Here is a 26,617-nt window from a genome sequence, read left to right as displayed (position 1 = left end):
TGCGTAGGTACTAAATACCATTGGATCCACAGTCTTGATTATCGCACCTAGGCCACTATCTGACTGGGTGAGCGCTCAACATCAATTCCGGCAGTTTTCAGTGCGGTGCATACCCTCGGTGTCATTACAGTGCTAGAAAAAAGGTGCACGATTCCCAATTGTGCAAACATATGAGTTCGTTGTCTATTTTGGTCCATTGGGCGCATTCGGGGGCTCAGCGATAGCGTGCTATGTGTTGTTTCAACAGGACGGGGACACTAGTTTCTTCAAATTCATAGGACGGTTCTCTGAACGATGCTTCTAGGGAAACTCTGGATTTCCCATGTGATGAAGGGGCCGGTGAATGTGAACTCACGTGACTTAACCCACTCCTGGCGGACTGATTCTAAATTATTCCACCTGAATGGCTTATCGGTTCTCCTATCGGCTCCACATTAATATATTATACTCTATTCATGTTCTAGCGGCTAAGAGTGGTCCCGGTTCTAGCTACACTTTGAGCAGCCTTAGCCAAAGATTACTGTTCTTTATCCCATCCTCACCCCAATGACAACTCCAATGGCTAAGATTTTTGGCCTCTGAGAAGATTCAGTCCATGCGTTAATAGCTTCGTATCTTCCTCTCTTTTCATCTTATCGCGCTCGTCAGCTTGGTTACCTTTATCTGGGTGTCGCTTCCGAATCAATTCCCTTACAACTTTCAAGGTGATATCAGAGGTATCCATTGTCTTATCCACTAACCCAGCTCGGATAAGCTTTTGGTGGAACTTCTCCATACGTTCTTTTATGCTATCTTCCTCGGGGACATCATGCGACCTGTATGATCCAGGTTGAGGTCCGGGGTTGACGGAAGGCCGAGCTTCGCGGTACTTAGGAGAGCTATTATTCTTAGAAGATGTCCCACGGGAGCGTTCCTCTATCAGCTCATCGCATCTGGCAGAGATTCCTTCCTTGCTAGTGCAATCCCTTCTATGACGTCCTCGGCCTCCGCAGTGTGAGCAAGGAGGAGGTTCCGAAGGGAGGTGCGCAGATGAGTAAGGCTCGTGGTGCATACCAGCCACTACGCAATTAGAATTGAGTTTGTTTGCTGTACCTAGGTATGTTCTTACCGTTTCTGTGTCCGTAAGTGGGACACTCGGACCTATTTCCATGCTCGTCTTTTACTCTTTCGTGTGCCGCATCACCGAGCAGCGATTATTCCTCGCATTACTGCTATACCAATCATCGGCATGATTATATTGTTCGCTCTTGTTGGACAGGCGGCGCGAATGGTGCTGTCCTCGAGTGCCTTCAGAGCTCCTTGTTTGGTCTCCGGCCTCCGAAACCGGCCACTCAACTATAACTGAATAGCGCTCGCGGCGTCGAGCATCGGGCTCATGATCTCGACGGTGACCTCGAGAGTTGTCTAACGGAGGTGCTCCTGACGGCAGTCGTTCTCGGAATGAAGACCGGTGAGCCTTCTCCGAAGAGCTCGGAGTACGCCTTGATTTGCCTGGCCGGTAGTCCTCTTCGTAGTCTGCAGAATGATTTCCGCTTGTATCTCGGCTTCTATGCTTAGAGTGCATTTTTATAAATGGTCGATATCTCTTAGGAACTCGATTTCATGCAAACAACAGCGCTGGTCGCTATATCTGGTGAAGTTATCTGTGTGATAATCGTGTAAACAATCAAGATTCAGGATTTGGCGCCTCGATTTGATTTAAGTATGACGGGGTGCTGGGTGACTCTATCATGTGAGTCGGATGTTCTGGCACCGTCGTCTGCATTCTCTGAATTTCTTAGTGACTCAAGTGTTCATGGTCCTTGATGGGCTCATCCCAATCACACAGGAAACTCTATCAAACATGTACCACAGAATCTTGTTCAGTGACCCTTCCATTGTTCGGATGCCATTGACATTATGGCACCGACTCTAACTCACTCGTTCCACGGGTTACTAGCTGGAGGGACAGGCCGCCTTTTGTAGGTCAAACCATGCGGACAATCCACCACCTCCTAATCTCCGTTGCGTGAGGCGTTGTCCAAGGCTGCGCAACGTACAGGTGACTTAACCATCCGTAACTTGGCCATAGGAAGCAGGCGTGCTATTCAACAAGAGGTTCTATTGGGCCATTATGAATAAGGTACACCATTGGCGGGCTCACACTCTCAAGCCACTGGACTGATCTGCCACATGTCGATTAACACACTCTTCGTTCCATTCCGGGTGAGCACCCCGACAGCCACAACATCATTCATCCAAGCATAGGTTCCATTCGTAGAAGTTTCGAATGATGCGCGGAGCAGCGTCCGCCCATCGGCCAGAGTTGGTCCCTCGGTCTTCACAGAGATGTACGTGCCGTCGTCAGTTTGTATGTTGTATCGCGCATCAGGTCGGAATTTGCCATTTGCATCTGTAAGGCGCCAGTCTGCTCCGAGATTGAGAACCTTGCCTTTGAATTTGTTGGATCCTTGTTTTATTGGGAGAGTTCTCAGAGTGCTCACCAGAGATACGAGGGCCCTTGAACGTTCCGCCCACGATGGGAATGACGATTCGTTCTTCGCCAGTAGGTACGGGTCCAAGAGAAAATCGCTCGCCCAGCTCGGCCGTAAGGGAGTAGAGCAAAGTTATTTTTGGAGGAACTGGAGCGGTTTTCGCATGTACAGATGCAGCCATAGTTGCTGCTAGGAAGTAGAATGGTTGAAGAAAATGCATGGTAATGTTGCTCGTGGATTCGCACTCGTCAAGAATATCAGTCGGGAGGAGTGAGGAGAAGAGGTTGATCAATTGACTCTGCGGAAGTTGCTGTTTATATAGGATAGCTGGCTGACAAGCTACTACCTTGGGCAGAAGTAAACGGTCCAAGCGCACAAAATAGCAGGCGTAAGCGTCCAGTAGTGCTTTCCACTCACAAAGCACTGAAAGGAGAAACTGAAGACCGTCACACTACTTTTATCCTTACAGTAGACATGATGACGGCGCTCTTTGTACTCAATTCGTATGCCCTGCCGTTATTCCATGCCGAGTGCAGTTGACTACAACTTATTAGCCGGTACCCCGCAATTGGCCCTGCTTGAACGATGCACTAAACCTTCGCTTTTGCGGTTCGCGAACTCATAAGACCTGTTGTTTGCCTCTCACGGTTACCTTACCGAGGTCATAAATATATAGAGGCTCTTCGACTGACCCGGTAACATCAAAGCAAAGATTGCGCCCATGGTTTTCGATTACGTCACTCGATTGGAGTTTACCACTATATTTTTGACGATGTTTCCAGACCTGAAGAGGCTGGGTTTAAAGTGCGGTCTGAATAACAGTAATCCTAGTCTTAGTGCACTCACAGGTCATGCGGTGAATTGATGACTAAACTTCACACCACTGAGTTTCGACGCACGCACGCTCCATATAAGAACAAACCAAAGGCGAATAGCAGACATGAACTGAAACGCTGAATTACCATACATTGATTTTCCCATCTTGTGGTCTATGAAGCCCGATAGATGTAGAGTGATTCGTGTGTTAATGTCAAACTTTATTCACCCCAGTATCGCTGTGACAAAAAACGATGAGCTCTTTGAGACCTAGGAGGATACATTGTACCCCTATTTTCCTTCCTTCTTCCTCGAACCTACGTTGCGTTTGACTTTTCTCTCTAAGGAGCACCTAGAGCGACTCATGTGCCTTCATATCCCTCGAATATGAAGCTCTGTTCTGTTAGACATTATTTGCTTCGCCTGTGTTCGTGTTTTCGCAATGCTTGTTCCTCAAAATGATTCTCCATTTCGCTCGGTGCTATCATCACTTCCTTCACCTGTTTTGGGGGCGAAACAAGGATAAATAAGGGTTGCAAGGAATTGGAAACGTGGATACACCCTCCTATCTTCTCGCCGCCTTCTCCTATCAAACTACTCAGCATCCGCTCCATAGCCTTAGATCAAACCCAGTTCACCGACATGCGCGCTTCCCAGCTGATCTCATCAAATTACCAGGCAATGTTCCATCTATGCCGACGAGCCTTCGCGTGATTTGTCATGTCGTTGTATTGCGTGCACGAAAGGGAGTAGCAGCACCGCGGATAGGAAGCCAAGATTATCTACAGATGTAGCTATTTTTTAACTATTATGCAACATAACGAAGAATTCCAAAGGCACGAATGAAGGAACATGAATCTCAATATCTTCTGCTTTGATTATCTAATTCATCTCCTCCATGATTCTATAAAATGTGGAAAGATTCTCATATGTGTGCCCTGTGTTTCTAAGACCGTAAAACCGCGGGGATGTTAATACATGGAAGCTTCTTTTCTTCGCATCAACATGCAGGATACTCCGTGTTCGTTGTTCTGACGGTAGTGATGAAGATCACGGTTTACTATTCTGCTCAAACATCGACAAACATAACACTGCGTCTCAATGGCGAGGGAGAATTGGTATATAAACCCCCCTATCTCTTTCTTTTCCTCCCTCAATTACGATCTTGAGCTTTTTGCTTTCCTGTTCAAGTGACTAGATTGCAGCTGTATACGCGCTTTCTTTTCCCTCAACCTTCCCCAAAACGGTGGAGAGATGTATGCATGTCCGACTCTGCAGCGTAGCTTCATGTTGGGGGGATAGTGTTTGGGAATGCTTCTTTTAAGTCTTTGGATAAACCTAAATTAAGAGAAGATTTAATGCTTCACGACATGCGCTGAAGATGGTGGTGAATATCACTATATTACTACCCTTCATGCCAGTCTATGTATTGGACTACATCCTAGGAGTGTTAAAAATGTTAGCACGTGCGCATGCACCCCTTTTCCCCCCTCTTCCATCTCTAAACCCTCGTTCTCTCTTTCCTTCCTCTCTTTCCGAAAACCGGCCTCCTGGGAGCTTAATGGGCTTCCTTAACGCATCACGCTAAAAGTTCGCTTGCCTCGGTGCGCTGACCGAGATGGATGGTACTGAAGATGGTGGTAAATATTATTACCATTGCGCGTGCCTACTTAAAGACCATAGAACATGCCCGAGCTGTCCAAACGGATTAAGAGGAATTAGTATTTAAATCCCCACTCATTTCCTCCTCTTTCTTCACTGCAATTAACTTATTTACTATTCCTAGAAAAGGCAAAGTCAAGCCATGTGTTCCCGCCCTTTTCTTCCTTCAAATACTGTCGATGTGGTCATGTATGTGCGACCATCCTCTCGACTTACTGTGATGTCGATTGAGGTGATCGCGACGATAATAGTGAGGATCACTACGTCGCATCAGTCCTCACATGTCCCAAAACATGTCACTGCGTCTAAGAGATTATAGTCCGGGTGCATATGTATAAACCCTTCTATGCTCCATCTCATCTCTCCCTGATCTGCCGCAGTCCCAATTTTCAAGCTTCAGAAAGGATAACGGACAGAGTGGAAATGTACCCGTTGCCTCGAGGCCCCCAAAAGTAGCTAAGATGCTGCGGCATGTGCAGGTGTCCGCCCATCTCAATGCACAGCATGACTTCAAAATAGAACAAACGCTATCAATAGTACTAATCACTAACCCCAAACATCACCACCCTCACAAAACACGCCTACCTCTCTTAGACCTGCAAAACCTAAGGGAAACGATAAACTGCCCTCTCCCTTATTCCTCCTTCTTGTCTTCTTCTCCGTACAATCTGCACAGTCTATTCAGCTTCTTTCAAACGGAAGGCGCGCGAAACAATGTCCACTTCCTGACGGACTTTTGTATTGCTATAACTCTCCGAGATGTTGCAGCATGTGCGACCGCATCCGAATGTCATAGTGCGAAAATAAACAGTAGGATAGATGATGATGAAGCTCACCACTCCTGTTGTCACTGTCGTCGAACGACAAACCACTCATCTACAGAGACCCAGGGGAAGAGGTATATATACGCTCTTCTCCCTACTTTCTCCCTCTTCTTCCTCCAGCTAGCTTATCCGCTCTGTTTTCCTTCCAATAAAGCAAGCCCTCCAGCGATGTGCGTTCCCAGTCTGTCGCCTTCTCAAAAAGCGTCGAGATACTGACCGCATGTGCGACCGTACGCGTACGCCTTCTGCTAATCTTAGTGTCGACACCACATGAATATAGAAGAAGGATTTGAGAAACCGTTAGTAAACATCACCGCCCTTACTATTACTACTATCACCGTCACCAAACACACCACGGCGTCAAAATCCGCAAAGCCCAGTAGACCCTGTTTAAACCGCGCATCCTCACTCTTCTAGCCCTGCTGGTATTCCCTCTACACTTAAACTAGTCTTTGCTTTATTTCTTAAAGGGAAACAATCCTGCACCATGTGCGCTTTCCGTCTGCTGCCTCCGTGAAAAACGGGGTGGAGTTGAGGTACCGAACGCCTGGGCGCGTTTCGCTATATCAGTGTAGAGAAAGCACATGAATGATAACAATGTGAATATAGCAAAAAGACATAAACGGTGGACATCATTACCACCCTGATCAGCACCCTCAACACCTCGATTCGCCGTTTACAAATTTTGCAGGAATACGGTATATAAAGCCCCATCTCTCCCTTCCCTCTCCCTCTCCTCCTTCTCTCCTACCAACCGCGCCCAATATCAATTATCTTCTTCCTAAAACAGACTGCTCTAGGAATCATGTGCGCGGTCCTTTCTCCCCTCCCTTGCTAAAACCCATCAAACAGTCTACCCATGCCCAGCTTCCGGCCCCCTCTACCCGCTCGACCGGGAACCGGGCCAGTCTACTAAGTATATACCTCGTAACCAGCCCAAACGTGAAGATGACTTTGAGTACCACCAGCATCACCAAACCCAAGAACAAGACACTTCATCCACTTCATCCATAAAGCTTAGAAGGAAGGAAGGGGTATATAAACACCCCCATCTTCCCCTCCCTTCAACTTCCCGGATCTCTCCAATCTCCATTTCCTTTTTTTCGAAATCGACACCTCACATACTACACCCTATGTGGGCTTCCGGTTCCCCCTTGTCAAGACACCGTCGTTCCCGTTGAAGTACATGTGTGGCTGGTGGGAAGTTTGGAGCCTGGCTGATGACGATGGTGATGAAGCTTGGCTGATGATGGTGATGGCGATGGTGGTGTTCATATGCAGCTATCACTTCCATAATAATCATTCTAACTCCACGAGAGGAGAACATATGTGTGTCTACAGCTTGGTTCAACTCGCGATAGAACCATACCGCACCAAAGGCAACATTAATGCCATGTCAGACCACTTCACGAGAGAAGAATCTACCAGTTCATTACTCATCATTACCCTACCCAAATCCTCCCCCTATCAACCAAATCCATTTCGCAGTCATACGAATCGTAGACTTCGCATTCCCACCACACACATTAAGCATTACATAAACATCGTCATCCCCCATCCCCCTTTCCCGTTCCCTTCGATTCCCAATTACCACGGTCCACTCCTCCCTTCCCTCCTCACCATCATTATCCCCCGTTTCCCATCTCACATTCCTATTGCTCCTCATCCACACCGCCGTCTATTCCCAAAGCGAATGCGCGAATCAGATCCCGATTCAAAAATATTACACTTTTCCAGCAGTAGCCATGAGCGAAAGACAAGAAATTGGGGGTATCAATCAAGAAACAAACAAGCCTCCTCTTCTCGAGCTTCGAATCGAAAACCACTCGAAGAAGAAGGCAAGGAGAAGATAAAAGAGTACAAACCCTTTTTTTAAAAAAGGGGAGCAGAAGCGCCGGGCACCGCACCCGCTTCAACGACAACAGTCCAGAGTGGACAGAAGAAGAGAAGAATGCAACACCGTCTATGCAACCAACCCAACCAAAGTGCCACCCGCCAAAATGCATACTCCGCAAATGCAGATGCAATGCAATGCAACTCCGCCAACCCTGTTGCCAAAAGGCGAAGAAGAGAATCAAAGCAACACAGATACTGACAAGGCGCGGGAAGATGACGAGGAGTAAGAAGAAAAATAGCAACTCAACTCCTTCGTATGCATAAAGTCGTGACGGTCTTTCCTTCCTTCCTTGTTTTTTTCTTTCCTCTTTTCTGTTCTTTCATCTTCAGTTCGGCGATGCCACCAATGGACCCAAAAGCGTCCAAGTTATTTGGATCGCGAAAACCCTGATCTCTTATCTCAACTCAGTATCACTCCCCACCGTCTCCCCATCCCAACTACTCCTCTCATCAGCCGTATCCACCGGACTCCTCCCCTCGGGGAACGTCGGGCTGCGATTTCCCGTCGAGTAACTACTGCTGGAGCCGCTGGCCCAATCATCCGAGTCTGAGAGCGGGTGGAACTCCTCGTAGATATCCAGCATGCCCAAGTTGGATGCGTCGTGCGGGTCGCCGATTTCGACATAGTCGTAGTCCCAGCGGAATTCCTTGTCGGGTTGGACGCGGGGGAGGAAGGAGGCACGAGCCCACATAAAATCGACGCCGGCGACTGTGAAAGGTTAGTATCGTTTGGCATGCCGAGAGCGGAGGCACTTACGGAGGCTTCCGGCGACGAGGTCGACCGCGTAATGGTGCGAGAAGTACATTGTCGACCACCACAGCAGCAGTGTGTAGCCGCAATAGAGCGGGAAGAGGCGAGGGAAGACATGGCCGATGAAGAGCGTCTCAAGCGTCGCCCAGCCAGCATGAAGGGAAGGGAAAGCTCCAAAGACCATCGGAGACGCCTTGAAAGCGGATGTGAACATGTCCACACCAAAGAGCTTGTCGATAGCCTTCAGGCCGGCAGCATCTCCTTGGATCGAGTAGTTGGCGGGCGCAAGGCCGTAGGTATTCTCGTACCAGGGCGGCGAGCACGGAAAAACAAGTTGGATGAGGACGGCAGTAATGTTCATGTATCCGAACGCGCGTGCGAAAACGGGTAGAGTTCCGGGGGGACCCCAGATAAACATAGCAGCCGAAACCATAATGGGAGATACATAATGGATAACTCCGTAGGGTAACCAGGCAAGCAGATCCAGCACGACGTGCTTTTTCGCAGAGAGTATGTTACTCAAATTGGCACCATAGAGGATGTTCTCTAGCGTGGGGAGGACACGGACCCATATCGCAGGGCGGTAGTCTGCTGGGACATATCTGCATCACTGTCAGCATCTCTGCGCGCAAATTGAACATGCCGCCATGTCTGAAGCCTAGACAGAGGCACGTGAAAGCGCGCGATGCTGAAGCAGAACGCAGCAACAACCAGAAGCCATAACGATCGGCGGCACTGCAACAGCAGAGCGCCAGGCCAGACGGCGCTTACAAGGCTGTGCCGCAAGGCGGTGCTAAATCGGCTTGCGCGCTTGGGCCGGGGTGATGATCAGCAAACACGAAGAAAACACATACTTGCAACTAGAGAAGAGGAGTAACCACGTCAACGCCGGCAGGAACGGGAGCAGAAACTGCCTCGTTATGGGCAACACCAGACCAGCCATGAGCATGGCCGCCGCAAACGTCTTCGCAAACGGGCCGGGGGACTCGGACACGGAGAGGGCAAAGATGGCCACGATGGCGAGGAACAGATACTGAGCGTCGTATATGGACCAGCGATGGGCTTGCAGCGAGCGCAGCGTGTCCTTTGGCGAAAACGACGTCTCGAGTGAGGAGACGGAGGAGGCGGGCGACCGTCTGCTGCGGATCCGCGAGCGTGTGGCTCTCCATTTGCGGCGTACTCGGTGAGGGATGAAGCTGGGGAGGGCGGCGAGGCCTGGGATCTTCTTCGCACGGCCGAGCATGTCTGTTGCGGAGTTGTCGAGGAAGGCCAAGTAGGCGCTCGTTTTGTTCGCCATGGCGGGAGGGAGGAGGTGGAGTAGAGTGGAATTACGGAGAGGCACACTGCTAAGGTCCGGGTGAACCGAGCAGCGAGGCGAGGATGGGAGAGTTTTGGCGAACGAGAGGTTTTACGAGACCATGCGCGGGAGGGCGAAGAGTGAGGCGTCGCAGAGGAAGAGGGGTGGGAGTACGTCGAGACGCGGACGGTGAGCGAGAGAGGGCGGAGGGTGAAAGGTGAAGGAGAGGGTGCGTGCGGCAGAGTCGGATTAAGTAATACCAAGCCACGGACTAATCGTGGACGCACCACCACCCAGCCTCAAGTCCTGCGCGTCTACAACGGCCTCTACACGGCCTAGTGCCTCGCGGCATCACCTCAGCCCGAGCCCCCGAAAGTACAGAAAACCAGTGATGACAGTCAGAATACGCTGACGACCCCAGCGCCGCAATTTCCCATTGTCAAACGGGCGCAGCAAAACACCGCATCTGTTCACTCTCATCACGACTTTTCCGCCCTGGCCCCGGCCGAGCCCTCGCATCCCTTTTTTCCTGATCCATGCACTTTTTCTCTGAATATGTTGAGCAGATCGTCGAATCAGCAGCACGTTTTTTTCTTCTACCTATCGTATTCCGTATACAGCGAATTGTGGTTTGTCCGGATAATACTAACCGTAAAGCTTCAGTGATAACCCTTACGATTCACGACTCCTGTCACACTGCATTTCCCATCCTTTCCAATATCTCTCCCCTCTCCCAGTTCCACGACATCTTCCTCAACATCCTCAACATCCTCCCAGCCTCCCTCAAAAACCCACTCTAGATCCAGATCCCATTACTCACCATCACGAAAATCTCACCGTCCAATTTCCCTCTCCTGGGTCGAGATGCGCACCCAGCACTACCCGGTGCGCCCGTTAAACCCGAGCTACCCGACAGCCGCCGCGCTCCCGCTCTCGTTTCGCCAAGAGGACAAAACAAAAAGCTAGACTCGGCCGGGTCGGATTCGGACGGCTTGTGTTTGGCTCCGAGGAACCGACCTACTCCTCCTGCTAATGATATCATGGAAAAGTAGAATAGTGACTTTGAAGGGGCGTGTTTGTGTAGACAAAAGTTCGCAGATTGAGCAGTAGAGCTATGTAAATATTTGGTATGCTGCCAAACATCCATGCACGCTCTTAACGAGGAAGCTGGCTGCAAAGCGCATCTCTTCCAAGATGGAACAATCATGGCGAAGGAGAGCGAGATAGATCCCTATCACAACTCTACAAGCACCAATTCCATCCACTATGCAAAACAGATTCCAGACGTAAATGCCCCAATAATCCTCCTACCAAGCACCCACCCATCAAACCCCCAAAACAGCTCCACACCCAATGCATTTCTCAACCCTCCACATCCATCATAAACTCCAACCACTCATCCAACTCCACAATCCGGAACCTCTCCCCCCACTTCCCCATCGTCTTATAATACCCCCCATGGATACTCTTCCGCCACGCCACCAACTCGACCTTCCACCCCTTCTTCAGCGCCCTCTCCACATGCGCCAGAAACCCATCCGAAAACTCGGCCTCATTCCCATCCCCCGTCGCCAGCACCATTGTCGACGGCGACTCCGCATCCAGGATGCTGTTGCACATCTTCAGGTGGAGATTCTCGTCGACGCCCTGCTCGACCCATTTCGGGGCCATGTACGCAGTCGTCGTCGTCGTCTTCGTGGTCGTCGTCCACGAGCTGCGAGTCACCGCAGCAGCAGCAGTTGGAGCGCCCGTTTCCGAGTCGCTACCGCCGCCGAAAGCTCCACCCGAATATTGCAATTCTCCCGTGCGGCTCCAGTGCATCGATCTCGGCGACGGTTCCTTGACCTTGTGCACGCGCGCAAAGATGTTCTGCTCGTAGCCCAGCTCGCCCGCTTGGCTGTTGAACTTGACATCGTTGCGTTGCGGCCGCAGCCCGTGCTCGGAGCCTGCTAGGACCCTCTTCGCGACGGGGCGGCGGCGCTCGAGTAGCAGACAGAGGCACTCGAACGACATGTTGCAAGGCCGTCTACCGGTTAGTTTCAGCATCTCGCTGAACCCAATCGTGATGTTCGACTTGTCTATGAAGACGTGGATGCCCTCGGGGGACATGTCGTTGTCCCTCAGCTGTCGAAAGGGGCTTACGAGCCATCTTTTATCTTCCGGAAAGCGGTCTATAAGTTTGAAAAGAAATTCACAATGCAATTCCTCCCGACTGCGGGGATGGATTTTCTCCGCAGTCCTGTTCGCAGAGACAAGAGAACCAGTGGCAGAATAATCAGCGCCAAGGTGAGGTTTCGTAGTGTTGAAGACAGGAATCGAGCCTATAGGTCGTGGGACGGGTAATAACGAGAGGTCGGAGGTAGGCCTGACCAGTGTACCGAACGCGGCGTACTGGACTTTAGGTTTTGTGCCAGAGTGATTCTGTGCTAGGTCGAGCTCGGAGCGGGCGATATTAGGATAACCTGTATGGTAAGAAGTTGAAAGGTAGGCTGCTTGCGCAACCTGGTGGGGCACCAGATACCCCAAAAGCGATGGTGTGGATCGAGGGACATCGTGTCCAGAAGAGGAAACCTGGGGATGGGCATGAAGCCCATTGGATGTCGAGGAGGGAGTGGACGTGCCGTTCGGTTTCAACCCTGTCAAAGCCTTGACCTGCGACGAAAACAAACGAGGATCTGAAGACGGAAGCTCCAAGGACTGTGACAGCTCGCTGATAGATTTATGGGACGATTCGGGAAGGACGTGTTGGGTAGACGAAGGAGGGATATCGAATGTAGGTGTGGGATCCACAGCCAGCGCCAAAGGCGTCAAGTGCATCGAATTGGGTAGCCTGCTCGTGTCCAAGGGCGTGATCGCAACCGCAACTGGCTCGGACGGATGCACAACTCCGGCAGCTGACATTCCAGAAGCTTGTAGAGTCCTACCATCGCCAACCTCCAACAACTCTCCTGCACTGTAAGCAGCCCTCTCTGTGCGATTTCTCTTTCCTTTCTTACCCCTCTTCCGTCCCCGCTTTCTGCTCACCCCAGTACCAGCGGCATCACTCTCATCGGCGGCTGCATGTGCAGCATCCGCAACCTCTTCACCAACCCCACTCACCCCCTGCGTCAAATACGCTCCCTCGTCCCCACTCCTCTCATTATCACTCCCCACTGAGAAACACCCCGCATCATCCGAACTTATTGGTTCTTCATCAACGCTCGGCAGCGGCGCTGACTCCCCCGACGTACCCAAGACCTTCCAAACTTTGTCGAAATTCCCCAAGGAGACGCCTCCGCCTTCTGCTAGGGGAGACTCTGGGCTAGCAGAGCTCTTAAACGCATCGTAGGTTAATACATCCCGAGAGTCTGTGTTCGGCTGCTGAAGCGGTGTTGGCGGGGTGTCCACAGCATCAAACTCGTCGGATGAGTCGATGAGGTGCAGCGCAGCGCCAAAGTCCCAGGAGGTGTCGAATGGCGGCGACGGCATCGGTTGACCACTCTTACTTGCGTATTGGTACGTCCGTCCGTTCGTTCGTTATGAGATAAATTCGTTTGTAGAAGAAGTAGTAGTAGGTAATGGCGAATCAGAGAGCTAACGCTATCGCTTCGTCAGACCTGGCAAACCGAGGAATCGCTCGGAAGCGACACCCACACATACCGTGGAATGCAATCTCAAGGGAGAGCTTCAGCCGCGATGTCATGATCAATATCGTTTGGATGGGGAGCTGCAATCGTGTCGTAGTGCTTCGTAGGTGAGAGATGGAGCAGAGAACGTGGTAGAAGCGGCGGTGATAGTCAGGGTGATGGTTCCAGTGGCGGCGGGGCGGTGGATTAGTGGGCACATCCCTGCCCACTATCTGATTGGCTCCCGGACGAGCTTGCGCGCCACTCCGTTTCCCCATCGCACCCCGGCTCGGCCGGAGCTCAAGCAAAGCCAGGCGCACCGCCACACCCCTCCTCTCACCCCTCCAGCTCCTCTATCAAAACCCAACTCCCAAAGCAACAAACCCAGCCATGTCCGCCGACTTCTGGGCCGGCTACCTCAGCGGCGCCGCAGGTATCCTCATCGGCAACCCACTCGACCTCGTTAAGACGCGCATGCAAGCCGGCCCAGCACCCGTTTCCGTTTCTTCCCAAACTACGACCATCCCCAACCGCGCTGCTGCGGGAGCGATCGCGCAGCCACAGACGTTTAGGAGCCATTTCGAACATGCGGGGACGTTAGTTAGGGGTACGCTTGCCCTTCCCTCTGCCATTCGCCCTCTCCAATTGGCGTAAATCAGTCAAGGGAATCCAGCAAACTAACACCCCACGCACCAGCACAGGTACTACAGCCCCCATCCTCGGCTACGGCGCCCTGAATGCCATACTCTTCGTGAGCTACAACCGCACGCTCGAGCTCCTCGGCGACGTACCCTCCGCGCCCACAAGCCTGGCGAAAGTATGGTGGGCCGGTGCTGTAGGAGGCCTGGCTACCTTCGTGGTGTCGGCGCCCACGGAGCTGGTGAAATGTAGGGCGCAGGTGTCGAGGGGGAAGACGACTTCTTGGTCGATTGCGAGGGATGTGTGGAAGAGGGATGGGGTTCGGGGGTTGTATTATGGCGGGGCGATAACGAGCGTGAGGGATGCGGTGGGTTATGGGTTCTAGTACGTTGTTCGTCTGCCAGCACGGTGCGTCTGTTGCTAACGTTGTCAGCTTTTGGTCCTATGAGTGGAGTAAACAAGCTATAAGCTCGCCCGAAGATACGGACAAGGCGACGGCATTGAAGGTTCTGTTATGTGGAGGATTGGCTGGCATAGTGACATGGGCCTCCATATTCCCGCTGGATGTCATCAAAACCAGAGTGCAGACCCAGGTTCTGTATCACAAGACCGAGCACAATGTAGAACACCAGGCGCTGCTTCACCCACGCGGCCTTGGTCTAGATAGGGAGAAGAGGCTCAGCACTCTTCAAATTGCCAGGCAGGCATACCAATCTGAAGGCGCTAGCGTCTTCTTCAGAGGGCTGGGGATATGTTCTGTCCGAGCATTCATTGTCAACGCTGTCCAATGGGCCGTGTACGAGTGGATGATGAGGCTGTTGCAACCAATATGAACGAATGATAAATGATGCGCCCGATCCTCTGTGAATCTATCGCCAAGTGGAAACCCTTAACACTTGCTTCAATATCGTACCGGGTAGGCAGTGCCCATGCCCCTGACTCCTATTCCTAACTCGAAAGTTTTATTACTTGCCCGTTGAATACCCATACATCCCTCACAGTCTGGAATCTCTTTTGACCTCAGTTGTCTGAGATGAACCGTGTCAGCCAAACCGCCTTAGACAAATTGAAGAGGACGGTGAGTCCCAATCAAATGCATCCGACATGTGGGAAATGCAAACCTAAACATGTATCGAACACGCCCGAACTGCCCACCCCTCACATAATCTGATCTTGCGTGAGACCGCCAGTCGCCTCGGTACCTTCCATCGCATCTCCACCGCCTTGGTTGGTGTACTTGACGAAACTCAGGCCCAAGGGACGGCCGCCATACTGGTAGCCCGTGAACTTGGCTGCAATGTGTTAGAGCGTGAATGGTGTAATTGCAGAACAAACTATGCTTACCAATAGCGGTTTCAGCATCCGATTGCTTCTCGAACTCAACGACGCCGGTCCCGCGGGAGCGTCCATTGGGTTCATACTGGATCTCGGCACGTTCGACTTTGCCAATAGTCGTGAACAGCTCGACCAGGTCCTCATTGCTAGTCGACCAGGGAAGCTAGTGAAGTCAGTAACTGCAACACAATGGTGACATTCGACTTACGTTGCGAACGTAGATTGTCTGGCTAGGCTCTCCACCAGAAGTGGCAAAGTCCGTGAAGGGGTTTGGCGGGTTGGAGACCCCGGCACCGGCGTCGAAGCCGCCCCCATAGCCACCCATTCCACCTCCATAACCGCCGCGACCGCCGAAGCCTCCATAGCCACCACGTCCCCCGAAGCCACCACGACCGGCAAACCCTCCTCCGAAGCCCCCGCGGCCACCAAAACCTCCGCGGCCACCGAAGCCACCGGGTGCGCCGGCGAAACGGTCCTCACGAACTTCGAGGGTGCGGCCTTGCCAATCATAACCGTTGAATTGTTGGATGGCATTGCGGGCGTCTTCAGGGGACTCGAAAGCGACGATGCCGGAACCCTTGGGACGACCATCGGGAGCGACATGGACATCGGCACGAAGGACAGAGCCATGTTGCGCTGTGAAGCTACATATTAGCAGCAAGAGACGTAAACACGACGGAGCGACTTACCTGCTTGGCGGAAGAGGTCCTTGAGATCTTGCCAACCCACGTTGAACGGAAGCTGCACAGAGCGTTAGCGTCGACGAAGTGAGCGGGCGCGGAAAGATACGAACGTTAGCGACATAGACCTGCCGGCTGCCGCCTCCTTGGGGACCACCATAACCCATACCAGGCCCTCCGTATCCGCCACGCATCATACCGCCGTCAAAACCTCCGCGCGAGGCACCCGGCGTGCTGAATCGAGGCTCCGCCTCTCGATCTTCGCGGACATAGACCAGTCGGCCCATCAAATTCTGGTTGCTGAGCGTCGCCACGGCGTTCTGCGCCTGCTCCCGAGTTGCATATTCCACGATGCCACAGCCCTATCCCAAAGGAACACCCGTCAATCACCATCCAACACTCAGTAGGCCAGCCATCATATGATTACCTTTGACATTCCGTTCGGAAGTAGCAGCACGTCCGCGAAGAGGACCTCACCGGCTGCGCCAAGTCAGTTCTTGCCAACCACATAACGCATGCCGAGCCATACCCTGTCTCATGAAATCCTTCAGGTGATGCCACTTCACATCGTAGGACAAGTTGCCAACATAGACACGTCGGTCCTGTTGGGAGTTTTCCCTGACGCTCTGCATGCCGCTCTCCTTTGCACCGTCGGCGCGCGATGAACTTCCACGACCAGCTCCGTACGACTGATAACCTCCCGTGCCCTGGGCACCGCTCACAGGCGAACGCGAACGTCGGTCACTGCGGCGATAGTCGTCCCGGCTTCGCGACCGGCTGCGAGGTGAGTAGGAGCGACGGGAACGACGCGGTGAGCGGGATCGACGACGGGGGGAACGATCACGACCCGAGTCGCGCTGGTCATAGCTATCAGCTTCGTAGCTCATGCTGACGATTTGGCGCTCCTGCGGAGGTGCAGAGCAAGATAGGGTGAGCGGAGGAGGTGTAAGGGAAGGGGGACGCTGCTCGAGGTGAGAGCGTTGATGGGAGGTGGATGGAGCGGAGGGAAAGGTGAACGGGCGTGGTGAGGCAAGCCGCTGAACGCGCCAGTGGAGGCGAGGCCAGTTGTCTTGGCAAGCGTCACGTGCAAAGAGCCTCGCACGTGCAACGGTGACTGCCCAGCGCTGGCAAGCAACGACCCAACAACAGTGCCATGCAGCGTCGAGGAAAGGGACGTACAGGAAGATTGAAGCAGGCGCGAGGAGGGGGGAGTGTGCAATGACGGTGAAGCGGATGGATTAGAAGGGGAGGAAAGTGGACGTGACGCAAGGAAGGCGGACTCACCACGGACCGACGATAGCTATCTACAGCGTCGTCTGTTTGCGAGAAGGGAGTTAGCGGAGCAGCGAACAGGCGCAACTGGCAGAAGAGAGAAGAGTGGAAGCGGAAAGGACGGGACGGAGGGAAACGAGGGGGAAGACGAGGGATGATGATGGGTGGATGGAGGGGGGAAAGCTACAAGGTGCTGAGGGGTCGTACCCGCCATATTTCACCAATACGCACGCGTCAGGAGGTTGCGACCACGGCGCCTGCCTCTTGGTGGGACCAAGCAAGCACACTGATGGAGGGGGGTGGAGGGGGAGGGGTGAAGACAACGGTGGACGGCGCAGGCCCAGCTGAGAGGGCGGAGAGGACGACTGGGGACTGGGCGGCGGTACCCAATGCGTGTGGGAAAATGCACACGGCCAGGATGCGCAGGGCAGGTTGCCTTCTTTCTTTTTTGCCTAGTTGGACTTGTGCTGGTCGAAGGCAGCGGGCGATGACGCGCCTGAGGGCTCGACAAGAGCACGGCGTAGGGATAAGCCAGCCAATGGAGGAAGCCCTGGAGGTGAAGGACCAGGAGGACGATTCCGGCGCAGTGGGTTGCGAGAAGGAGGACGCGGTCGCTGAATCGAGGTGGGGGGGTCTCGGGAGGAGTGGTGATGAGGTGCGGCGGCGCCAGCGCTGAACGAATTGGAAATACTGTGTAGACGGGACTTGAGAGCGAAGGGAGGAGGGTTCGGAGTAGTTCCTCTTTTCTTCTTGGTGTCTCGAGAAGGCAGGCGCCAAAGGAGGAGGAAATGGCGAGATGTGTACTCCGTAGGCGCCTGTTAGAGTAAGGACTAGGTGAGCACCTTCGTGGTTGCGCGATCCTGTGTAGGCTGGTATCCTGTGTTAGGTATGTGTGGTCCGGGGGGGTGTGGAGCCGGATGGGCACGATTATGGTAGATAGATACTGTTGGAGCCCTGAAAGATGGTCTGCTCGAGCACCCGTTCACACCGAGGCGCGGGCCCGGGGAGGACGGGAGGGGTTCCCCGCCATGTTGCTCAATACGGTAATCTACAGAGCCCTACGGCGATGGCTTATTAAAAACTCATCGACTTGTGGTGAACCTGGAATCCCATACGACTACTCGGTACACCGACAACCCTTCGACTACACGGCTGCACCCTTCCCCTTCATCCGTATCTATTGTTCACCTCTCTCTGTTCGTAGATTGCCTGCTCCCTGCTCCCTGCTCCCATTGCTGGCCAAGCCCACACGGCTTGCCGAACCCTTTTGCAGCATGCCTGCATCCCGACAACATGGTCTTCAATGTTCTGATGAATAGCTCCGACGCAAGAGGCCAATAATGGCCGACCCTGGCCCTGCATGGCAGTTTCCGACTCGGATACAGGAACAGAGCTGATTCTTCTGCTTTAATACATGTTACAGGTCCGCTCAAAAGACTATCGTCAGACCATGCAGGTACCTACCTCTCCTGCCATTATTCCCACCTGTTCCCCGGCCTTGAGGAGGATGGACTCCCTCGAGCAAGCCCGGAACCATTTTCTCGGCCATGCATGAGATTATTACTTCTGCTCCTCGACTCGGGCGCCACGAACACCTCCAGGGCCGCACTGCATCTTCTAAATATTCTCTGCTAAACTTTCTCCTGCACGCACGGGAAACTGCAGACTGGCCATGCCCATACCGAACATTATCGAATGCCCCTCCCGACATCAACCTCAGGTTTCCCTTTGTGGATTGCCCGCCGGTGAACACCGAAAACCCTGTTCAATGCTGTCAAGCCGCCCGCCTCGCTGCATGCTCCTGCATTTGTGCTGCCAGTTCGGTGACACACATCACACCCTCGATCCAACAACTACCAACGCTACAGCGCTTGCATCTTTCGACCTCCTCTCGCCAAGTGGGGCTCAGGCGTCGTGCAACCCCCAACACCTCACAGCGAACTTCTCGGTGTTGGAAGGTGCTCGGCGAAGCAACATCAACCACTGCCCTAGGCGGAAGGTGCCACCGCCGCAGTACCTGCAGCCCAATATCTATGGTACTCTTGGCGTCCCTGGGATTGTCCCCACAGCGACTCCTTTTTTGAACCGTACAAGCCTCTTACTTGCTGATCGGTGAGAGTTTCATCGTCCATATTCTGTGTCTTCGACTGCCCTCAGCCCAGTCTGTTGGCTGCTGTTACCCTGATGTCCGCCTGCTCGCTGCTCAGGCGACCTTTGCACATCCACGAACCCAACCTACGCTACCATACCGAACAGAGACATCCCACTCCTCGATACAAGCCTCAGAGAACGCACGGGAGGGTTTCCCATCGTTCAGCTTTGCGTTTTCGACCATGCAGCCGTCATGCAACGGGACTTTCCAAGTCTGCATGATATCGTCACCCGCGCCCACCGTGACAGTCTACTGTATCCCCAACTGTCCTGCGGCACCCGCTGAACTAAACATCTTCTGGTCTACAAAACGTCCGGCTTGCGGTTCCGGGTAGTAGCCACGAATTAGCCTCGCTTCCGGAAGCATGCGGAGATTCCCATCCATCTCTTACGGCTCCATTCGCTCGTTCGGTTGGCTCGTTCGATGAATGCCAGGAATGCGACGAGTAGCGCTAGGCCTAGGAGTTGCCCATGAAAGCTGCCCAGCTGGGCCGGCACTAAAGCGGCACCCCATACGTCATTTTGGAGAATCTGCTTCAAATCATCTTCAAGCATCAGTGGGTAGCATTCCTCGTACGAACGCTATGTCGACTTTCTCAACATTGAGCGCTTGGTGTGTAGGCATGCTAAGTGGTTTCCGAGTTATCTCCTGAGAGTCTAACCGCAAAGGGGTACCTGCCTTTCCTAGAGCGGTTTAGCTTGCAAGCTCCAAAATGGTCTGCAGTCAAGGTCGACGACTTCTTTACAAGGCGAATGCAAAAAGGGAACTCCGAAAGTATCCCGTTCGAGCTCTGCGTTAAATCTCTACGGCCGAAGTATCTGACGGATGATATATAGCCATGGGTGACTCCGTTGGAATGGTTAGCGATACCCGAACTTCGCCTGTCCAGCTGCAGCCCATTCATACACTCGGTTCCCGAATCGTCCACTCTCATATCCAAGAATTGGGAACGAACAGGCAACCTCGCCTTCAACGGATAACGGTTCCGCAGTTATGTTGGATTCACATCGTCCTCCAACGTCGTCGGAGGGGTCGGATTCCCACTCAACAACCTCTGCGCAAAAGCCCCATAGCCATCCCCATCCCGATCCTGAACAGCTCCATCTGGCGCGGACAGTTACCGAAGCTGATGTGCAAGCACTCCCTTTCCGCACACTCAGTGCCCGTGCCGACCTGGCTGAGTATACGACGGAGACGGCCGAGGGGCATATGGTTCGAGAGGTTCTGTCGCATGCCACCAACCAGGTCGAACGATACCAGCTCGTCACTTTCACCATCAACGACCCAGAGAACCCCAAGAACTGGTCCAAGGCATACAAATGGTGGTGCACCATGGTTGTCGCTGTGACATGCTTCGTCGTAGCCTTCGACAGTTCCGTCATCACACCTGGTCTGGAAGGCGTCTCGGAAGAGTTCGACGTCAGCCGCGAGGTTGCACTGCTGACCATTACCGTCTTCGTGGTCGGCTTTGGCGTTGGCCCCATGGTTTTTGCACCTTTATCTGAAGTCGTCGGAAGGCGAATCATCTACGGGACCACCCTGCTCCTTGCCGTCATCTTCACTATCCCCGGCGCTGTCGCCCAGAACATCGGTACCCTTCTCGTCACCCGCTGTCTTGCGGGTATTTCCTTCAGTGCCCCCATGACACTCGTTGGTGGCACTCTTGCCGATCTGTGGAAGAACGAAGAAAGAGGCGTTCCCATGGCCGCTTTCTCCGCTGCGCCCTTCATCGGCCCTGCGCTTGGTCCCCTCATCGGCGGATACCTGTACCAGGCCGCCGGATGGAGATGGTTGTACTGGATTCAGCTCATCGCTTCCGGGGTCATCTGGGCTGTCATCACCTTTACCGTTCCCGAAACCTACGCTCCTACGTTGTTGGCAAGGCGCGCAAAGAAGCTGAGGAAGCAGACTGGCAACGACAAGTACGTAACGGAAGAAGATCTCGATCTGCGACCTTTCAAAGAGCGTTTGATGATCTTCTTGGTCCGGCCTTTCCAGCTGCTCTTCCTGGAACCCATCGTCCTCTTCATCGCCATCTACATGAGCGTTATCTACGGACTGCTGTACATGTTCTTCGTCGCCTTCCCAATTGTCTACGTCGAAGGAAAGGGGTACTCGCATGGCAGCACAGGCTTGATGTTCATTCCACTGGCCGTTGGCGTGCTCAGCGGCGCCTTTTGCGGGCCCTTCGTCAACAACCACTATGTCAAGATGGTCAAGAAGTACAACGGCAACCCCCCTCCGGAAGTCCGCCTCATCCCAATGATGATTTCCTGCTGGCTTATCCCCATTGGTCTTTTCATTTTCGCATGGACCTCGTACCCACGTCTCCACTGGGCGGGTCCTGCCTTTGGTGGCTTCCCCGTCGGGCTCGGCATCATCTTCCTCTACAACTCGGCCAACAATTACCTTGTCGACTCTTATCAACACCAGGCCGCGTCTGCACTCGCCGCCAAAACGTTCCTTCGATCATTCTACGGTGCTGGTACCGTTCTGTTCACCGCGCAAATGTACGACCGCCTAGGGTATCAGTGGGCCAGCACGCTGCTGGCCTTCATCGGTCTGGCATGCTGTGCCATCCCGTACGTATTCTACTACAAGGGTGCGGCTATCCGCGCCCATTCGCACTTCGCATATCACCCGGAGGATGAGAAGCAGTGATTGCGGGTGCTCTTATCCTGGCCAGAATGTGGAGGGGATTATGCATGCCCGAATCCAACCTGACGATTCCTACGAATAGACCGGAATTCTATGGCTAGTGCAGCCACCCCGCATGCCCTTGGGCCGCAATCGTCCGAGTGGCTATCACCTACCAGCCTGGAGCGCAGCATGGACTGGCCACGTAGGCTGTGGTACAGTAACTCGAGTACTCCAATGGTCGACCCACTCGCTGGGTCGAATCTCGCTGCTAGCTGGAGGTCGCAGATCTTAGACTCTGATTATCCTTCAGCGTAGCATGCATTGCAGTTGATTTTTGGCATTTTTGGATACGGTTGAGGCGTCTGAAAAGCATACTTGATACCTAGCTACTGTTACAGCATTTTCAAAAGCATAGAGGGCTGGTACCGCTAGAATGCAAGACTAGACTTAGATATATAATGGATTGAGATAATTAATATACCATGCATCAGTAACAATAAGTTCAGCGTCACGAACGCGTGTTGTGATTGGACGGATGGCACCTGCGCATGTAACCGTGATGATTATAACAGATCGTGTTTGTAAGCACACCCTGACGCCTTACAGCTTTTCCTTTGTCGCGCCGCTCTCTGCGCAACCTTTGCCATTTTTCTCGTTAATCAGTTTCGTCATACAAGTGATTGAGAACGGTACCTTCATTTTTACAACATGACTTGTCGATTTCAACAATCACCCAAGATTTGGCCTCTCCCACTCCACGCGACTTGGAACTGCTGGCATAAAGAGTGCGTTTGCATTTCGCGAAAACCGCCAACTTGCCACACTGGTCATTGAAGTCGACGAATGCCAACACAGCACACCCGTATGCTCGTCCACATAGTACTCGATAAGAACGCGCGACCATGTAGCTGTCTATTCACAGAGATGCGTATTGCTCCTCGTGTCACTGCCGCAACAGGTTCGTGGAAGGCGGACAACAGTGAAGCACTGTCTTGAGCCGGACAGTGACCAAGAGCTCTTAGGTTTCTTGTGATACTTGAATTGACTGTTTGACAGCTACACGTATGCTGGCTCTATTTCTTCCTAGCCTTTTAAACAGGTGGGTATCGTGTCAGTCACTGCTGCAAAACACACTCGCCTTCACAGCCCAGTGTTAGCATTGAATACCACTGCGACATGGCATATATCTATCGAGTATAACCACGTCTTTTGTACCTTCTCAAGGAGCTGTCTTTGGATGTAGCGGAGGTGCTTTGACAGCGAATATATCTAGGGGTTCTTCTCTTCCATTCTTCTTCGTGTATTCCTTTTCCCCCATTCCATCCAGGGGCTTCAGTCTCAATTCCTCAACACCTGAAGATTCTCCTCATTTACATACAAGACCCCCTTCCTATCTCCAGGACAATGGCTCAGGCCCCCCTCTACGCCAACATCGCCAACAACCCAAACATCAACCTCGACCCACCACCACCACCCCTAGGCGTCCCCGATCCTCAATCCGAACCCATCCACATCATCGGCCTCGCCGCTGCCGGCCCAGCAGACCCAGCCGCAGCACCACCTACCTTCGCCCCAGCCCTCGGCATCCTCGTCAACGGTGCCGTCGCAGGTACCACTGCTCCTGCTCCTGCGGCAGCCGTCGTACCTCCACCACCCCCTTACCCAGGTATGCCATTCCCTCCCTTTGGCCTCGGCGGCCCTTGGCCCATGGGTATGGGGATGGGGATGGGCATGCCCTTCGGCCTACCCCTAGGCATGACACCCCAAGGCTTCCCACCCGCGCCCAACCCAGGCTGCGGTGTCTCCCCGCTCCCAGGCTTCGGCTACACAGGAGGCATGATCCCTCCTCCCTTCGCTGCGGGCGGTATGCCGTGGGCCGCCGGCGCAGCAGCAACAGCAGCAGGCTTCCTACCCGGCTTCGGCGGCTTCTTCCCCGGCGGACGACCCCCACTGCCCTTCATCGACGGCGAAGGCGGCGGCGTCGGACCCATCCCGGGCTCGCAAACCGATCCCACGGTGCGCCCCGGCGGCGACATACCCGGCCACACGGTCGTGCAACCCCAGGAAACGAGCTCCATCTTCCGCATCCTGACGAACTGTCTGCCGTGGGAGCATGCAGGCATGCAGTTGCAGATTGAGCCCATGCAGTTCGATTCCGGGTGGACGATCAATCGCGTCATCAAGGCGATGCGGCTTCCGCATGAGGAGTGTCAGGGGTGGGGGCTCACGAAGTGTATTGAGTTGGGTGGCGGGAGGTGGGCGAAGGGCATGACGTATGTGTTTGGGAGTCAGATGGCGACGGAGTGTAGTTTGGGGATGTTGGGGATGGGACAGGGAGCGAATAGGGATGGGACGAGGGAGAAGGTGTATGTGGTTTTGCATCGGGTCTAGGGGTGTGGTGGGAGAGGTATGCTGTGGTGATTTTTGGGGGGAAGGTTGATTTTTTCTTGGATATAGAAGTGTTGGTAGGTTGGGACGAGTGATGGCTCTCGGTGGGTAGGGTGTTTTCGGTTATTCTGGATATGCGTGCCGAGTATGATTCTGATAGACGATGGGTTCCGTGTTAGCTTTGCAGATTAGAGATGATCCCGTCAGGGACATTTCTGATTTGCTCCGTTCCATGCCAATGCCTTCAGAGGATTTTGTTGAATGTTTGTGCTATTCAGAGGATTTTGCTGAATCCTTGTGCTAAATTATACCTGATCGTTCGTCTTGATTCGTGGTTTGTAAGTGCAGAGGCCAGATCGCGACTTTTCAGACAGAGAGGAACCGTGATTGCTGTTCTTCATGCTGGACGCTTGTAGTAGGTCAACGTAGCTATGCTCTCCTCAAGTTTCGTTATTATTTGATGTCCAACCTTACAGTCAGGTGACAGAAGTTTGTGGATACAAATAGCAATTCGTGCCATACAAACTTCGACACAAACCATGCAGATGTCGTGGTTTATCAGCAGGATGAATTCACTCAAGGCTTCATTACTTGGCACTTCTACTTGTTCACTTCCGTCCCCACCATGGAAATTGACGCGGGTTTTGATATGGTCCCTCGCCTATCCAACGGAGTCGACACACCACTTTTCGAAATTAAACAAATACCCCGAAAGGGTAGAGGTCTCGTCGCGCGCATCAATGTAGCGACAGGCACTCGCATCCTTTGCGAGAAGCCGCTTCTCACCGTTCAATCCGAATACACGACACCCGTTGATGCGGAAAACATGTTTGCTGCACAGCTGAAGGCACTGCCCAAAGCATCCCAACGAGAATTCCTGTCCCTCCACAATACCAACCCCGGCAAGTACCCATTCACCGGGATCGTCAGAACGAACGCCCTCCCTTGCGGACCCAGCTCTTCCGTAGGCGCAGTCTATCCGACAATCTGCCTCATCAACCACAGTTGTGTGCCAAACTGCAATCACAGTTGGAACAGCGATACAGGACGCGAAACCATCCACGCGATCCGACCCATCGAGGCGGGAGAGGAAATCACAATTGCCTATGATTGTGGCCGTGTATCGGCTGTACGCCGTGCCTTCCTGAAGGTAAACTTCGGTTTCGATTGCATTTGTCGTGCATGCTCCCTTCCTGCTGCGGAACTCGCAGCCAGCGATGCTCGCCGTGAACGGATTCAAGCGCTCGACGACGCCATTGGCGACGCTTCTCGCATGGCCAGCAGGCCCAGCGACTGTCTCAGGGATTGCCACGCGCTGCTTCAAGCGCTTAGGAAGGAGTACGACGGCTGCACCGTGGTTCTCAGTGCCAGAGCGTATTATGACGCTTTTCAAATTTGCATTGCGCATGGGGATGAGGCTCGAGCGAGCGTCTTCGCCGAAAGAGCTTACAAGATCAGAGTTATCTGTGAGGGTGAAGACAGCCTTGAAACGCAGAGGATGCTGTCCTTTGCGAGGAACCCGGCCAGTCATCCTACGTTTGGAATCTGCTCGTTTGGGTGGAAGAGGTCGAGAGCTATGGTGCCAAAGGGGTTGGATGCGGAACAGTTTGAAGAGTGGTTGTTCAAGATGAAGTAACCTTGGTTGGATGGGGGATATTTTTTTGGTTATTTCTGCAATGTTTGGCGTTCATGAGGTTGCGAGATGGAGATGGATTGGTTCACAGATGCCACTGCTTTGGACTCAGCGCAAATGAACCAATTGGCTGATATGCTTGGTATCTAGCAGAAATGATTTTACCTAGATTGTTTTCTATTCCTAGTTAAACCTAACTATACATGTACGAAAAGATCAAGTCTATGGTATACAGATAAAACATACGCTCAGTGCGATCTATAACTCCTCTACGTTGTAAACAAAGTCTGGAAATTGTATGCTTAGATTACCTGTATAATTAGTACTTTTAGAAAGTAAGTATTGCTATTAATTATATCAATTTTATAGTATGAGTAGATAAGAGAGAAGTGCAGTGACCTCTAAGAACTTCTAGTTTCTTGCTAAGTATTCCACCAAGGACAATGTACTTGTTTATCCAAAGATAATGCGCGGCGGCGCAGAAAGGCTTTCAATTTGTGAATTCCTAGCTTCAAGTCGGCATGCATCCTTCGCTCGTTAGTTGTAGCACTAT

General features: G+C 52.9%; 11 protein-coding genes across 11 annotated transcripts; 5 read left to right on the top strand and 6 right to left on the bottom strand.

Moving 5' to 3' along the window:
* Positions 1-1,148: 1,148 nt before the first annotated feature.
* EI97DRAFT_476470 (uncharacterized protein) lies at positions 1,149-1,564 on the bottom strand (the record flags this gene model as incomplete). The annotated part of the gene is made up of 1 exon (XM_033801940.1): positions 1,149-1,564. The coding sequence occupies one exon, from the start codon at positions 1,562-1,564 to the stop codon at positions 1,160-1,162; it is 405 nt and encodes a 134-aa protein (XP_033652414.1). The 3' UTR covers positions 1,149-1,159.
* A 592-nt stretch (positions 1,565-2,156) lies between these two features.
* EI97DRAFT_401435 (uncharacterized protein) lies at positions 2,157-2,907 on the bottom strand (the record flags this gene model as incomplete). The annotated part of the gene is made up of 2 exons (XM_033796463.1): positions 2,484-2,907; positions 2,157-2,431 (listed from the first exon to the last, which is right to left on the bottom strand). Coding segments are annotated over exons 1-2 (486 nt in total), but the record flags the coding sequence as incomplete, so codon positions are not given.
* A 5,160-nt stretch (positions 2,908-8,067) lies between these two features.
* Positions 8,068-9,720, bottom strand: EI97DRAFT_380491 (PAP2-domain-containing protein; the record flags this gene model as incomplete). Its single annotated transcript, XM_033795761.1, has 4 exons — positions 8,068-8,381; positions 8,430-9,025; positions 9,148-9,216; positions 9,263-9,720. The coding sequence occupies 4 exons, from the start codon at positions 9,718-9,720 to the stop codon at positions 8,068-8,070; spliced, it is 1,437 nt and encodes a 478-aa protein (XP_033652412.1).
* A 1,082-nt stretch (positions 9,721-10,802) lies between these two features.
* Positions 10,803-13,492, bottom strand: EI97DRAFT_502412 (uncharacterized protein). Its single transcript, XM_033802749.1, has 2 exons — positions 13,360-13,492; positions 10,803-13,299 (listed from the first exon to the last, which is right to left on the bottom strand). Exon 2 carries the CDS (start codon positions 13,186-13,188, stop codon positions 11,083-11,085), a length of 2,106 nt encoding a protein of 701 aa, XP_033652411.1. The 5' UTR covers positions 13,189-13,299; positions 13,360-13,492; the 3' UTR covers positions 10,803-11,082.
* A 223-nt stretch (positions 13,493-13,715) lies between these two features.
* On the top strand, positions 13,716-14,797 carry EI97DRAFT_380437 (mitochondrial carrier protein-like protein; the record flags this gene model as incomplete). Its single annotated transcript, XM_033795760.1, has 3 exons — positions 13,716-13,932; positions 14,027-14,348; positions 14,398-14,797. 3 exons carry the CDS (start codon positions 13,716-13,718, stop codon positions 14,795-14,797), a joined length of 939 nt encoding a protein of 312 aa, XP_033652410.1.
* Positions 14,798-14,959: 162 nt separating this feature from the next.
* On the bottom strand, positions 14,960-16,866 carry EI97DRAFT_476458 (RNA-binding domain-containing protein; the record flags this gene model as incomplete). Its single annotated transcript, XM_033801939.1, has 7 exons — positions 14,960-15,256; positions 15,309-15,462; positions 15,508-15,935; positions 15,989-16,040; positions 16,093-16,341; positions 16,407-16,459; positions 16,509-16,866. 7 exons carry the CDS (start codon positions 16,864-16,866, stop codon positions 15,123-15,125), a joined length of 1,428 nt encoding a protein of 475 aa, XP_033652409.1. The 3' UTR covers positions 14,960-15,122.
* An 837-nt stretch (positions 16,867-17,703) lies between these two features.
* EI97DRAFT_443740 (uncharacterized protein) lies at positions 17,704-18,613 on the bottom strand (the record flags this gene model as incomplete). Its single annotated transcript, XM_033799853.1, has 2 exons — positions 17,704-18,066; positions 18,440-18,613. 2 exons carry the CDS (start codon positions 18,611-18,613, stop codon positions 17,704-17,706), a joined length of 537 nt encoding a protein of 178 aa, XP_033652408.1.
* A 71-nt stretch (positions 18,614-18,684) lies between these two features.
* EI97DRAFT_91297 (uncharacterized protein) lies at positions 18,685-19,541 on the top strand. The gene has a single exon (XM_033803207.1). The coding sequence runs from the start codon at positions 18,799-18,801 to the stop codon at positions 19,333-19,335; it is 537 nt and encodes a 178-aa protein (XP_033652407.1). The 5' UTR covers positions 18,685-18,798; the 3' UTR covers positions 19,336-19,541.
* A 664-nt stretch (positions 19,542-20,205) lies between these two features.
* On the top strand, positions 20,206-22,512 carry EI97DRAFT_91309 (putative MFS multidrug transporter). Its single transcript, XM_033803208.1, has one exon. The coding sequence runs from the start codon at positions 20,397-20,399 to the stop codon at positions 22,062-22,064; it is 1,668 nt and encodes a 555-aa protein (XP_033652406.1). The 5' UTR covers positions 20,206-20,396; the 3' UTR covers positions 22,065-22,512.
* Positions 22,513-23,197: 685 nt separating this feature from the next.
* EI97DRAFT_91272 (uncharacterized protein) lies at positions 23,198-24,514 on the top strand. The gene has a single exon (XM_033803206.1). It carries the CDS (start codon positions 23,448-23,450, stop codon positions 24,432-24,434), a length of 987 nt encoding a protein of 328 aa, XP_033652405.1. The 5' UTR covers positions 23,198-23,447; the 3' UTR covers positions 24,435-24,514.
* Positions 24,515-25,080: 566 nt separating this feature from the next.
* EI97DRAFT_421520 (SET domain-containing protein) lies at positions 25,081-26,067 on the top strand (the record flags this gene model as incomplete). Its single annotated transcript, XM_033797057.1, has 1 exon — positions 25,081-26,067. One exon carries the CDS (start codon positions 25,081-25,083, stop codon positions 26,065-26,067), a length of 987 nt encoding a protein of 328 aa, XP_033652404.1.
* Between the last annotated feature and the right edge of the window lie 550 nt (positions 26,068-26,617).

The sequence above is a fragment of the Westerdykella ornata genome, assembly GCF_010094085.1.
Source record: "Westerdykella ornata strain CBS 379.55 unplaced genomic scaffold EI97scaffold_17, whole genome shotgun sequence".
Lineage (NCBI taxonomy): Eukaryota > Fungi > Ascomycota > Dothideomycetes > Pleosporales > Sporormiaceae > Westerdykella > Westerdykella ornata.
This window is presented reverse-complemented; position numbering and strand designations above follow the sequence as displayed.